We start from the raw sequence: 15,510 nt of genomic DNA on the forward strand, positions 1-15,510 counted from the left end.
CAAGGGCTGCCTTCAGAGATTAGGATAGAGGCTGCTCACAATTCTGGACCCTGGAACACCACAGATGTAGGCCATTGATGCATCTGCTGGTGGACCTTCTGGGTTACGTGTCATGGAGGGGGTCCTTCTGGCCTCAGAATATTCCTGGAGATCCATCTTCTTTCTCAGGAGGTCTATGTTGCGGCCTCAGAGTGCTCCTGGAGATCTATCTTCATTTTTAGGCAGTCCACCTTCTTTCTTCAATAGTGGGTCAGTGATATTAGGCGCACTTTTCAATACACGCCATCGAGGCCTGCCCACTGAAGACAATGTAAAACATCTGGGTGTATAATTTATGACGTCAGAGCTGGAAGATTTGGTGTGTTTTCCTGCCAGCCTCGCAGAGGGAAACACTGTACATTCCCCATCCTGCCACAGGAAGTAATACTAAAATGGAAGAATTCCGCCCCTAGTTTCCATTGTTCTGGAAAGTCTAATATGGCCAACTTAGTTACATACAACTAACATTACAGAATCTGTGTGAGAAAAAGCACAGTCACTATTGGAAATGATCCACAGCAACTTTTGGCATCATTTGAAAATACAAAAATGATGGGTAAGAAAATACAGCTGGACCATCAAGCCTACCTAATTTATGACACTTTAATCATAATGACACTTCCAAAACTCCCCCAACAGCTATGTAATTTTGTGGGTTAGTGAAAAATGAAACAGAAACAGAAAAATGAAACCCAGGGCCAAAGTGGGGAGGACAAAAATTTGGAACGCCTTATCTAACTCTATTTCATGATAAAAATTAGTTGAGGTGATTACATGGACCACATGCAAGTTAACTGTTAACCATTTATATAGTGCAATCATTGCTCCAGCCAAGAACTAGTCAAGATGCCCTTTGAAGATATGTGGAGAGGATGCATAAACCACATATTTCAGCTGCTCTTCAGAACCATCTACCATCTGGTTTATTCCTACTGTTGTGCATGTTAAATGGGTGTCCTTTGGTCCTCCCCAATTTGTCAAACTGAAAGTCTATCAGCAAACAAGCATTCCAGCGCTTTCAATACTTGATATGCCTTTATCAGTTCACCTTTTAAGTCTACGCGCCCCTGAAGCAAATGGATCCAGCTCTCAAGCCTCCAATTAGCTATTTATTTTAAAATACAGGAATTATTCTTGCAGCTCTTCTCTAGAGCCTTCCCAAGGCTACTCCAGTGCATACCATGTGAGGAGAAGAAAATTGGGTACAATACTCTGTATATCACCTAAGGACCTATATAATATCAAACAAACAATGATGATTCACTGACTTTTATATATGATGAAAGGGTGTACATATGCTAAATTTTTGTCAATTATGTATTTTGCCTGGACTAACCTTCAAAGCGGTTACAAATTCATTTTCCGTCAGTACATTCATGTGCTCAAGTGAAGTCTTCATGGAGGTATTCTTTGTTAATAGCTCATTGAGTTTCACCATGTCATTAGACAGAGAATTTATATGACGCTCAATCTCTTTCTTTGCATTCAGTCCTTGTTGTATGATATCTACAGGAAGAAAAATGTTGGATTTATGTCAAATAACACTGTCAAAGTTGAGGAAATACTGGTTGTAAAGCAGGTAAATGGAAATGCGCAGATGGGTGGTTGGGGTGTGGGGGTGGGATGAAGAAGGAACTTAAGAAAGCAATTAGAACAAAGAGGAGATATGAGAAAGCTCTGGCTTGAGAAGTAGGGAAAATCTCAAGATATGGAAAGAGGATAACCAGGAAAAAAGTAGGTCCCATTAGGGACCAAAGGAGCAATCTATGGCTGGAGCCGAGGACATCGATAGAGTGTTAAACAAATACTTCATATCCGTCTTCACCCAAAAGAATGAGGGTGAAGGTATGAAAACTGCCAATGTGACACCCCAATTCAAAAAGGAAGGGAGGCAAAAGATGGGTAACTATAGGCCGATTAGTCTAACATCTATTGTTGGAAAAACGGTGGAATCAATTATTAAGGAAATAATAGCAGCACATTTGGAAAATCATAATCTAATCAAGCAGAGTCAACATGGCTTCTTGAAAGGGAAATCGTGTTTGACTAATTTATTTGAGTTTTTTCAAGGAAGTCTCAACCAGAGTGGATAGAGGGGAACCAGTAGATGTGTTGTATTTGGACTTCCAGGTGGCATTCGACAAGGTACCTCATAAAAGGTTAAGTCATAAGATAAGAGCCATGATGTTGAAGGTAGCATACTGGCATGGATACAGAATTGGTCAGTGGGCAGGAAACGGTGAGGGGATAAGGGGTTATTTTTCAGGTTGGCAATCTGTAAGCAGTGTTTCACAGGGATCAGTGCTGGAATCACAACTGTCTGCAATATATATTAATGACGTGGAGAAAGGAAGAGAATGCACTGTAGCCAAATTTTCGGATAACACAAAAATAGGTGGAAAGGCAAGTTGCAAGAGGGATACAAATGGATTGGAATTCAGAAGAATGAGAGGTGATTTCATTGAAACATAAAGGATTCTTAAGGGGCTTGACAGGGTAAATGCTGAGACTCTCATAGGAGAGTCCAGGACCAGAGGGCATAGTTTCAGAATAAAGGGGCACCAATTTAAGACTGAACGAAGGAGGAATTTCTTCTCTCAGAGGGTTGTGAGTCTGGAACTCCTTGTCACAGAAAGCTGAGAAAGCAGAGTCCTTGTGTGTATTTAAGACTGAGATAGGTAGATTTTTGATCAGTAAGGGAATGAAGGGAAAAGGCAGGAAAGTGGACATGAGAAATGTCAGATCAACCATGACCCTATTGAATGGCAGAGCAGGTTCAAGGGGCTGTACTGTCTACTCCTGTTCCTATTTCATATGGTCTTATGGTCTTAGGCTATACTTTTAGACTAATGGGTGGCACATTTAAAAAAGTGAGGAGAAATTACTTTACTCAAAGGGTTGTGAATCTGTGCAGTTCTCTACCCCAGAATGTAGTGGACGTCAGAACACAAAATACATTTAAAGAGTAGATAGGGTTTTACGTAGTAGCGGGATGAAGGGCTACGGGCAGAGGCCAGAAAGGTGGAGATGAGGCCAAGATGAGATCAGCCATGATCACATTGAATGGCAGAGCAGACTTGAGGGGCTGAATTGGTTACTCCTGCTCCAAGTTCTTATTCAATCAGGTGCCAGGCAAAAGGTAGGTAAGGGCTCATGGAGTTAGGGCATAATTTATTAGCATGGATAGAGGATTAATGTATAGAAAGCAGACAGTAGTAATAAATGGGGCATTTTCAAATTGGAAAATTGTGACTAGTGGAGTGCCACAAAGATCATTGCTAGGGCCACAACTAGATTCTCTGGAGCTTGGAAGAATGAGAGATGATTCGATTTATACAAGATTCTGAAGGGAATTGATAGGTAGATGCTGAGAAAGTTTCCCCTGACTGGGGAATCTAGACCACAGGGGCACAGTCTCAGGAGCCATGCATTTCGGACTGAGATGAGGAAAACATTCTTCACTCAAAGAGTTGTGAATAATTGGAATTCTCTACCTCAGGAGGTTGTGGGTGCTCTATCATTGAATATATTTAGGGCTGAAATAAACATTTTTCAGCCTTTCAGGAATCATTATGAGGAGAGAGCGGACAAATGGAGTTAGGGCCAATATTCAGCCATTATCATATTCAACAGATTTGAGAGGCTGTACTCCTACTTTGTATACTGTTGTTAGAATATAGTAAATTTATCATTTATAGTAAATTACACATGTTCCAAGGAGGATAACTACAAAGATTATTTGAGTGTAATACACGTCGATTAATGTACTCATTGTCATTAGCTTACTCTCAGTGCGGATTTTCTTCTGTTCGAGTATAGTGACCTGTTTCTTCTGCAGTTCCACATCAGCTGTCTGTTTCTCCCTTTCTTGGGTCAGTCTAACCAGCTCATGCTGTTGTTTTAACCAGTACTGTTGTTGTGTTGAAATTTCTTTGCTGTGTTCCTCAATCTTTTTTGTCAAAGTTTTGATCTTGAGCTCCAGAGGGCTCATTTCACGCCCCTGAAGAATAAAAGGTGGACATTCTGTAAATTCAAATGTTACAATCTTCTCAATAATTTGAAATTATCTAACTCCAGACCATCTTGGAAGAAAGTATCTGACCTTACGTGCAACACCCAAGCACCGTTCACCAACATTCAAATACAATGCATCATTATCCATCTATTTTAAATCTTAAATCTACATTTATTTCCAGTCAACATTTTCCATTATGCATTTCTACATCCATAGAATGATGAAACCAACATTTTTAAGAATCAACATAATTAAACGAATTAATTGAATTGTTTTTGGCATCTTTTATAGCCTTCATTTAAGATGTTTGCTCTAAGTATTAGCCTTTGGTAGAAGCTTGGACTTAGCGTTGTTGGGCGAGATTCTCCGGCTTCCCATTCGAGTGTTTCCCGCTGGTGGCATTGTTTGCTAGCGGAGGGATTCTCTGGTCCTGCCACTGTCAATGGGAATTCCCACTGACGTCAGCCCACACAGGTGGGAAAACTGCGGATGGGGGTGCACTGCCGGCAGAACCGGAGAATCCCGCCAGCATGAACAGTTGGAGAATTCCAGTGAATATGTTTGCCCTGAGCTGAATTTGCATGATGCAGTCATAACATCTTAACATACTTCTCAACATGCATCATTACAATTTAGTCAGCTATGCCGAAAATAGTTTTTTCTCCAGGTACTAACAGTTCCTGATCAGATTTTAGAAACTTAATTTAAGGCAAAACTGCAAAAGCTGTAGTGATGTAAAATTTATATTTACTCCTTAAAAAAAAACTTGTGTGCATGAGTGCGAGAGAGAGACTAAATATTCTGATTACCTGTTGTAGATTTTGTTACTATCCTATAAACTTTAGAAACTGAGAGAAAGAAAAAAAGTTACTCAAGGAGATAAAAGACTGGATCTAGGGGGACGAAAAAGAGTGGGGCCAAATTATAACTTTTGGATAGCCTCCAAGCAGAACACACTAGCAACCTGCCAATTCCAACAGTGTATGAGCCATCTTAAGACCCACACTTTATTTATAATTCAAAACAGACTTCCCGATGCAGCTCACTGGCTGACTCAATATTGAATGAATATGAGGTTGCTTTTTCTAGTCCAACAATAATAATTTAAAATAACTTTCAAGAGTCTGTTCAGCTGTACTGTCAGTAACTGGTTAGAGAGTGCATAGCTCTTGCTCAAACCAATTCTGTCATAAACTAACAATTAGAACATAGAACAGTACAGCACAGAACAGGCCCTTCGGCCCACGATGTTGTGCCAAGCATTATCTGAAACCAAGATCAAGCTATCCCACTTCCTATCATCCTGGTGTGCTCCATGTGCCTATCCAATAACCGCTTAAATGTTCCTAAAGTGTCTGACTCCACTATCACTGCAGGCAGTCCATTCCACACCCCAACCACTCTCTGCGTAAAGAACCTACCTCTGATATCCTTCCTATATCTCCCACCACGAACCCTATAGTTATGCTCCCTTGTAATAGCTCCATCCACCCGAGGAAATAGTCTTTGAACGTTCACTCTATCTATCCCCTTCATCATTTTATAAACCTCTATTAAGTCTCCCCTCAGCCTCCTCCACTCCAGAGAGAACAGCCCTAGCTCCCTCAACCTTTCCTCATAAGACCTACCCTCCAAAACAGGCAGCATCCTGGTAAATCTCCTCTGCACTCTTTCCAGCGCTTCCACATCCTTCTTATAGTGAGGCGACCAGAACTGCACACAATATTCCAAATGTGGTCTCACCAAGGACCTGTACAGTTGCAGCATAACCCCACGGCTCTTAAACTCCAACCCCCTGTTAATAAAAGCTAACACACTATAGGCCGCCTTCACAGCTCTATCCACTTGAGTGGCAACCTTTAGAGATCTGTGGATATGGACCCCAAGATCTCTCTGTTCCTCCACAGTCTTCAGAACCCTACCTTTGACCCTGTAATCCACATTTAAATTAGTCCTACCAAAATGAATCACCTCACATTTATCAGGGTTAAACTCCATTTGCCATTTTTCAGCCCAGCTTTGCATCCTATCTATGTCTCTTTGCAGCCTACAACAGCCCTCCACCTCATCCACTACTCCACCAATCTTGGTGTCATCAGCAAATTTACTGATCCACCCTTCAGCCCCCTCCTCCAAGTCATTAATAAAAATCACAAAGAGCAGAGGACCAAGTACTGATCCCTGTGGCACTCCGCTAGCCAACCTGCCTCCAGTTCGAAAATTTTCCATCCACCACAACCCTCTGTCTTCGATCAGACAGCCAGTTATCTATCCAATTGGCCAACTTTCCCTCTATCCCACACCTCCTCACTTTCATCATAAGACGACCATGGGGGACCTTATCAAACGCCTTACTAAAATCCATATATATGACATCAACTGCCCTACCTTCATCAACACACTTAGTTACCTCCTCAAAAAATTCAATCAAATTTGTGACGCACGACTTGCCCTTCACGAATCCGTGCTGACTATACCGGATTAATCCACATCTTTCTAAATGGTCGTAAATCCCATCCCTAAGGACCTTTTCCATCAATTTACCAACCACCGAAGTAAGACTAATCGGTCTATAATTACCAGGGTCATTTCTATTCCCTTTCTTAAACAGAGGAACAACATTTGCCATTCTCCAGTCCTCTGGCACCATCCCTGTGGACAGTGAGGACCCAAAGATCAAAGCCAAAGGCTCTGCAATCTCATCCCTTGCCTCCCAAAGAATCCTAGGATATATTTCATCAGGCCCAGGGGACTTATCGACCTTCAGTTTATTCAAAACTGCCAGGACATCCTCCCTCCGAACATCTATTTCCTCCAGCCTATTAGCCTGTAACACCTTCTCTTCCTCAAAAACATGGCCCCTCTCCTTGGTGAACACTGAAGAAAAGTATTCATTCATCACCTTGCCTATCTCTACTGACTCCATACCAAGTTCCCACTACTGTCCTTGACCGGCCCTAACCTCACCCTGGTCATTCTTTTATTCCTCACATAAGAGTAAAAAGCCTTGGGGTTTTCCTTGATCCGACCCGCCAAGGACTTCTCATGTCCCCTCCTAGCTCTCCTAAGCCCCTTTTTCAGCTCGTTCCTTGCTAACTTGTAACCCTCAACCGAGCCATCTGAACCTTGTTTCCTCATCCCTACATAAGCTTCCCTCTTCCTTTTCACAAGACATTCCACCTCTTTCGTGAACCATGGTTCCCTCACTCGGCCGTTTCCTCCCTGCCTGACAGGAACATACCTATCAAGGACACCCAGTATTTGTTCCTTGAAAAAGTTCCACTTTTCATTAGTGCCTTTCCCTGACAGTTTCTGTTCCCAACTTATGCCCCCTAATTCTTGCCTAATCGCATCATAATTACCTCTCCCCCAATTGTAAACCTTGCCCTGCCATACGGCCCTATCCCTCTCCATTGCAATAACTAAAGACACTGAATTGTGGTCACTATCTCCAAAGTGCTCTCCCACAACCAAATCTAACACTTTGCCCGGTTCATTTCCCAGTACCAAATCCAATGTGGCCTCACCTCTTGTCGGCCTATCCACATATTGTGTCAGGAAACCCTCCTGCACACACTGCACAAAAACTGCCCCATCCGAACTATTTGACCTACAAAGGTTCCAATCAATATTTGGAAAGTTAAAGTCCCCCATGACAACTACCCTGTGACCCCCACACATATCCATAATCTGCTTAGCAATTTCTTCCTCCACATCTCTATTACTATTTGGGGGCCTATAGTAAACTCCTAACAACATGACCGCTCCTTTCCTATTTCTAACCTCAGCCCATATTACCTCAGTGTGCAGATCCCCCTCGAAGTGCCTTTCCGCAGCCGTTAAACTATCCTTGATTAACAATGCTACTCCTCCACCTCTTTTACCAGCTTCCATGCACTTACTGAAACATCTATACCCCGGAACGTCCAACAACCATTCCTGTCCTTGTTCTACCCACGTCTCCGTAATGGCCACAACATCGTAGTCCCAAGTACCAAATTCATCTACCTTGTTCCGGATGCTCCTTGCATTGAAGTAGACACACTTCAACCCACCTTCCTGTCTACCGGTACCCACCCTTGACCTTGGTACCTTCCCCAGTACCTCACCACCCTCAACACTGACTTCTGGACTACAACTCCTTTTCCCACAAACAAATTAGTTTAAATTGGAGTCGTTTATCCATCACAGGACTCCAATTTGCACACAGAAAGCAATCTATCACCAGAAACAGACAACATTGTGGCCCCTCAAAGATTGATCCCAATAAATATGGCAGTTGGCAGAACAGCATCATCAACGTTAATAAAGTACTACGAGTATTGACTCCATTTTGAGGCCATTAGCACGAACTTTGAATTAAAAATCAACCATAGTGTATCTATCTTCTTTGCATAATGCTATACAGTTTTACAGCGTGTTAGTTCAATTTTCAAAGAAGTGTTAGTTGGAATAAATCTATATTGATAACGTACATCTGTAAAGGGAGAGAGAGAGTGAGAAAGAAAAGATAAAATGCCAATTCTTCCCTCATTCTGATTCAATTTCCAGTTGAAATTTGAAAGCAAACAAAACCTCGAAATCAAAAACAAGAAAATAAATTAGGAGGGGAAGGGGAGGGTCACAGGATAATTTTGGATGAGAAAACTCTTTAGGACTATCTTAATACATCCATCCAGAGATATTAGCATAAAAGAGATCCTAATGTTCCCTCACTGTACAAGTTAACCTTCAAAGTTATAATATTCCATTTTCAAACATATAGTTCTGTTGCTGGAAAGTTTAATAAATTATTTTCTATCAAAATGTATAGTAATTAAGAAATGAGACTTGATTGTTAAACTTACACCCATTTCTGCTATCAGCTGTGCAATCTTCTTGTTATGCATGTTTAGTACTGACTGCTTATTTTGAATGGAAAGTAGTCGTTTAGCAATTTCTTTCTCACTCAGTGAGACAACTCTGTTTTTCTCATTCAATTCATGGTGCTGTTCTTGTAGAGTTTTCTGCAGCCTGGTCAGTTCTGCTTTCTTGTCATTCGTTTCCAGATTTATTTGAGCGAATTCATTTTCTGTTTTTGCATAATCGATTTCCTACAAAGTTAAGAAATATTTTTAGTAGATATTCACAATGTAATTAAATAGTGGGAGCAAAAAACTTCATATTTGCACACCTATCTCAAACTCTATCTCAAGGTAGGTCAATCATGAGGTAAAATATCAGAAGCGATCAAAAGATGCCTTTCAATGACCCTGAACTGGCCACTTACGGGCTTAAGTTGGCCTAAGGGCATGCCACATAGATGGCCAAATGTCAGCAGCGACAGGAAAGCAGGCAAAGGTATTCCACCTGCTTTTAAGCCTACTCCAGTTGGCATATTCCCCGGTGCCCTATAAATCCTAGCCAATACTATAGAAAGGAAGCTCCCACTGCAATGCCCCAGTGCAGTGCTCAACCCCACTTTTAAACTTATCCAACAGTGTAGTTTGCCATTGTATTAATGTTTTTGACATAGTTCTCATGGTGTTAGCAATGTTGACATTTGAACCCCTTCTCCCATCACCCCAGACCACAACATTTCCCAAATCTCAGAACACTTATGTGATACCGAATGCCTTGAGCCAGGCATGTGTATGTACATTGGTAGTTTTAATGGTAATGTAATACTTAAAGAAAGCCAAAGAATGCAGGACATGTAACAAATATTACGAGAGCTACACAAGTTATGATCGTGCATCATCAGTTGTTGAATACTGGTCACAAGGGACGAGGCACTCTGGGACATAGAACTGGCTCCTCATATTGACTGCAGCTTAACTTCTTAATTTATTGTGTAACCCTCATACTGTAGGATGGTCTTCCTCTGAGCAAAACCATGAATGGTAACATTGTGCCAGTAGTTCAATATTTTATTTTTAGTGTTGCATTTACAAATCAGTGAGGGGATACAACAAGCCGGAGAGGTAACAGTGTGAAAGGACAACTGATTAAATTGGGAGAACTGGCGGCAAACAGTCAGTTAGGGAAAAAAGAATGAGCCTGAGGGGAAAAGTGCAAAAGGTCAAAGTCAGACCCTGAATCAGTCAGAGTTTGAGCTAAAAGTGAAAAACTGAGAAGGAAATTCAAAAGTGATGTCATTGCCGTGGCTACAGAAGTGGGGCACGAGGGAGTGTTTCAGACTCTTGGGGCATCGAGTCCTATGCTGGAGCAAGGAGCACCTGCACCAAATAGACAACTTACACTTAAACAAATCCCAGCCCAAAATTCTTGCTGAGAGGTTAACTATATTGTTGGGGAGGGCTCAGGGGAGCCAGAGAGTAATGGAAAGGCAGAGTGTGTATTAACCTGTATCTATGTCAATATCCATAGCGTAACGTAAAAAGGTTGGTGAGCTGCAGGCACAAATTGCTGCATGGGATAATTTCGTGACCGTCTAAAGAAGCATAGTTCAAAGAAGGATGAGAATATATTCTTAATATTCCTGGTAACTAAGAATTGAGGAATAATAGAGGAATTAAAAGGAGGAAAAGGTGTGGTATTATTAATTACAGTCAATGCTACAATTCTGAGTAGTAGGATTTATTAATTGGTTCTCGGGCAAAATTTATTTGACTTGCATTGTTGTAAATTTGGCTTGAGATACGGTAAATTTATCTGAAGCTGTATATCAATGAGCATAATTCAATTTTGCAAGATTGTCCAAATAGTACTAAATAGTGGTGCTTTGTTACCAGGGTAAAAGGTTGGTGAGCTGCAGGCACAGATTGCTGCATGGGATAATAACGTGACTGTTTAAAGAAGCAGTGGTTCAAAGTTCGATGAGAATATGTTCTTAATATTCCTGGTAACTAAGTATTGAGGAATAATAGAGAAATCAAAAGGAGGAAAAGGTGTGGTATTATTAATTACGGGTAATGCTACAATTCTGAATTGTAGGATTTATTGCATTCACTGGTTCCTAAAATGAGAGTCTTCAGCTGAGCAACACTTAGAATTTTGGAGCTATTAAAAAAGACTTCCATCCTGAGTAATCTTTTCAAATAAAGTTAAGACCATACAGAACGCACACGTTGCTATTACTTGTATAAATGGATCAGCTAGTCTCAGTCAAAACCCTGTGTATCCAATTGGAGGTTAGAAGGCTGTTTTACGTATGCCCCAAAAAAGTGTTTTGTTTTCAATTTTTGTATTATCTGTTTGAAGAACCAAGAATCTTGCAAATCTAGTGCAGAGTACTTGCTAAAAGAATCAACTCAGTTATTATAAACCACTCACTGGAAAATTCATTTGGTTTCATTTGAAGACCATTGCAGTACAAAGTGGTTTGGATTGTGTCTGTTAAAAACTACCTTGTTGATTTTCATTAGTGTTTAACCACCTGCAAAATTCAGTAAGACGTATGAAATAAGCTTGATAGCCAGGGGCTTGGCCTCACATGTATGAATGAACTTGGAGTGTACAAACTATGCATGCACTGCAAGTAAGATTTTTTCCACAGTTTAATGATTCATGTGTACTGAAGGCTTTGAGAAATGAGAGACATCAGTACAAGGGACTTTTGCTGTGGCTGTGTGCCTCACCTTCAATTCTTTTTAAAGATCTGGTACTACGTGTAACATAACATGACACCTAGCAGGAATGTCCCACAAATACTTGAAAAATTGATAAGGAAAGTAAAAATACTCTCTATACTTTTAATGGACAGCTAGAGTGCTGCCACAATTATTTCCTGTTTGAGAATAATGTGTACGGACAGTTGCTTACCACTCATTTACCCACATTTGAACTTCAAATCAAAATTTCTTAGAAGGATTTTTTTTAGAATCTCACTAATATTAAAAAGTACATTTATATTTTGATAATGTAAAGATACACTGATAACACATATAATTACGTAGGTTAAGTTTGTCTTCATAGGCAAGGTAAGACACTGCTCAAGGGTTGTTAGAGAAACAGGGATAAAATACAATATTTATAGCAGATAAGCGGTACGTGCAGCATGTATATTTAGCCCACAATGAAAATGAACAGAAGCTTTATAGTATTAAAGTATTTTTTTAAATGTGGTTATTATTGTAATGTAGGAAATATGGCAGCAATTTATAAAGCAAAAATCCCGCAAACAACGAGATACATAATGAAATCATCTTTTTTAGTCATGTTGCTTGAGGAATAGCTACAAATGATGGCAGTGGGAGAACTCCCCTTAAAAGATCCCAGGGTACTATTTGATGCCCACTTTGGAGCCTTGGTTTACCTTTGGCGTTATGTGTTCATGTATCTGAACTGAGATTTGAACCCACAATTTTATGACGCGGGGTCAGAATGCTCCAATTAAGTCAAGGCTGACCCCATGTTCATAAGTGGAGATGATTGCTATTGAAAGAGAAAAACGACTGAATAACATGAATATACTGCATTAGATTAAGGAAATTAATCGGTTTTCAAGATATGCCAAGCCGTGTTTAACAATTACAGACTCTAGCCCACTGATAATTCAAAAGTCAGTTTGAAAAGACAGTATGATATTTCATTAAGAAAAGTAATTTCATAAGCAGATAAGACCTTCGATGCAGCAATTTGAACACCATGCATGTATAAAGTATAGCTATAAAGCTTTTCATAATGCAATATTTTGTGATTTTTACATGTTTACTTTGGGAATTGGCAATGCCATATTTGGAAAAATGTTAGCTCGGCAGCATTTTATATACTTAGGAATATTTAATGTACGTCTTTCCATACCAACTGTCGTTTTCGGATTCGAAGCTTGTCAGCCAAGCGTTTCAAGTAATCTGTTGCCTGGTTCATGGTCAAGTTACTCTCCAATTTTTCTGTAATTTCATCTTCCAGTTTAACCTTTGTTGCATATTCCTTTTCTGTTTGTAACTGTAGTACTTTGATCTCACTTAGACGTGTGTTCTTGTCCTAGGTATGAAATACAGTGAGGGTCTTAAATTCGTTATATTGAAAAATCGAAAGAGCAAACATGGTAGGCTAAAAGAATGTTTTATATGTGGTCTTTCCATACAGAGTTACCAATGTTACATTCTTTGGGGGAGGATATGTTTCTTTGTATTTTTAAGATTGTCTTGTCTCTTTCCTCGATCCTGAACCTCTCAGCAAACCTAGGTCTGGAAGCCAGCTTTCTGATAATACTGCTTTTAAGCGAGGAAGAGGAGATATCAGTAACCAGCTTCTGATTATCCATGTCTTCTCCTCCAGGAGCAAGTGGCCTTTGCTGGGCATTTCTTCATGAGGGCTTGGCTGATATGGGAAACTCAATAGATTTTCTCTTCATCAAATCCTACCAGTGCAAAGGTGCAATGTAATGAATCTCAAAGCGCTAAACAGCTTGCATAAATAATACCGCTAAATTAGCAATTAGTTTGAAGTTTTGCTGTTCATTTTTATTTGAAAATTCATTCAAAAATTAATTTGTATGAGTTTTAGCTTTATAAAATTGTATTCAGTGTTAAATTATTTCAAAAACATGGCACTACTCTGGTAACTTCCATGGAAGGTGGATGAAAGCATGCTGGTTCATGCCTTCTATTTTTATGCCAAAATATTTCACCTGGCAGGTCCTCCTAATTACATGACTAAGGTCAGAAAGTAAGGGGGCATTTTAATATCCCAGTACGTGGAGGGGGGGGGGTGTGTGTGTGTTCCTGGGAGAGGGTATTAAATACTTAAACGTGAAAAACCTTACCCCAAGTGCACTTATATCTGATTTAACCAGATAGGTTGAATGGGTAGGCAAGTAATCTTTTCGCAAAAGGCAGGTCAGTCGTTTTAACATGGTTAATCAGGAGACTCAGCAATAAAGGGAGATGAAGCTGGGAAGTGTTTTTCCGGCACTGCTAGTGGGTCAGATGGAGCAGGAGTGCTTTGCCCAGCAACCCTAAGCTAATCCGGTGCAATTTCCCTCCCTTCCCATAATACTGATTCCTTTGTGATCCAATGCCAACCACCACCTGCCCCCAATGTGATCTCCACACACACCTGTGATCCCTTCCATCTATATTTCCAGTCCCTCGCTGCAGCCTTCTACTTCAGGCTTCCTGCCAGCATCTCTATCTGGCCAGTAGCCGGGCAGGAAACAGAGAAAGAAAATTCAAATAAGGTCCTGCAGCTAAATTCAGCAGGACCTGCATATTACCCATTCCTCTGGGTCTTTATTTTAATGTTGTGCAAGATCAGTAGGCTTGCTGGTTGACTAAACATTATTAGGTAAGAATATTATATAAATAGCAGTTGAAAAACGTAATTGCATTTTACAGATTGTTATGGTATAATGCTCTAGCTCTTGAAGACCCAACGGGGATGTTTGGAAATTGACAATGCTGTGACCAAAGATAACTAGAGGGTGATTACTATTTAGTCTGGTTAAACTCTTAACAGTATTCATGATGTCAATGTGCTTACTAATGAAGCTTTGTTGAGCAAACGTTCTGTTTCATGTAGTGTTCGGGTGTAGGTGCTATATTCATGCTTTAATCCTTCCTGCTTTGCCAGGTTTTGCATAATCATTTTTTGGGTCATATTAACATCATTCGTCAATCTGTTCAGTGAAATTGTTAGAAATTCATTCTTCTCCTCTTGTTTCATAATAAAATTTTTATAAGCGTGCATTTCAGTCTTCAATGTATCCAACTGGTGCTTTGATTGTCTGCATAAAAAAAGGAGAATCATTAGCGTCTCACCTAAATTGGCAGAATACAGAACTGTCAGCTATTAAATAATCTTTGTAGCTCAGATGCAGATATTTTAGGAAAAAAATAGAACACTGGAAAATTAAATAAGTTTTCAAAGATAGGAAACTGAAATTAGCTCATCAACAATAGACACAAAACCAATTATAGGACTAATTATGAGATGATGTGTATGAGATTTTAAAATGTGTAAGTCAGAAGAATATGGTAAATTGTTAAAAATATGGAAAAGTTAGGATACATGATGGAGGGAATATATAGATGGGGAACTCATATCTTAGGTATCCTTTTCAAAATATTATGCACAGATTCAACAATGCTTTTTTGCTAAGCAAACACTATGACATGAATCAAATATCTATGTACTCGTTAGTATAGATCACCAAACTCTTTGGTACCTTTGTGTACTCTGGTGAGTGGAAACTGAATCAGATCTGCAAACACTTATAATGTGCAGTCTAAAAGCATGTGAATTACACATGCCAAATTAGTGCTGATAAGTTGTGTCTTTATGCATTTGTATATGCTTGACGTTAATGCAAACATAAACTTTGACATACAGGTCAGAAATTGAAAGCGAACACTATCTTGGAAGGAAGTACTTCTATTGCAACTTCTGTTTTTGGGCTTAAATTTAGAAAAAAGCTACTCAGTTGATGTCAGTTGTTGTTCCGCCAGCAAATGGTTCGAATGGAATTTATGACAAATGACCACCTTTTCAGTCAGATAGTTATCAGTCAA

At 39.9% G+C, this 15,510-nt stretch overlaps 1 protein-coding gene across 1 annotated transcript in view; it reads right to left on the reverse strand.

The window, feature by feature from the left end:
- The window catches only part of ccdc40 (coiled-coil domain 40 molecular ruler complex subunit), a 62,985-nt gene that overhangs the window by 14,345 nt on the left and 33,130 nt on the right, over positions 1-15,510 (reverse strand). Inside the window, exons 13-17 of the mRNA XM_078225589.1 lie at positions 14,483-14,726; positions 12,800-12,982; positions 8,902-9,147; positions 3,826-4,039; positions 1,376-1,545 (exon numbers count right to left, since the gene is read on the reverse strand). Of these exons, the coding sequence (XP_078081715.1) occupies positions 1,376-1,545; positions 3,826-4,039; positions 8,902-9,147; positions 12,800-12,982; positions 14,483-14,726 (1,057 nt within the window). The remainder of the gene's footprint in view (positions 1-1,375; positions 1,546-3,825; positions 4,040-8,901; positions 9,148-12,799; positions 12,983-14,482; positions 14,727-15,510) is intronic.

This window comes from Mustelus asterias, chromosome 12 (genome assembly GCF_964213995.1).
Source record: "Mustelus asterias chromosome 12, sMusAst1.hap1.1, whole genome shotgun sequence".
Classification (NCBI taxonomy): domain Eukaryota; kingdom Metazoa; phylum Chordata; class Chondrichthyes; order Carcharhiniformes; family Triakidae; genus Mustelus; species Mustelus asterias.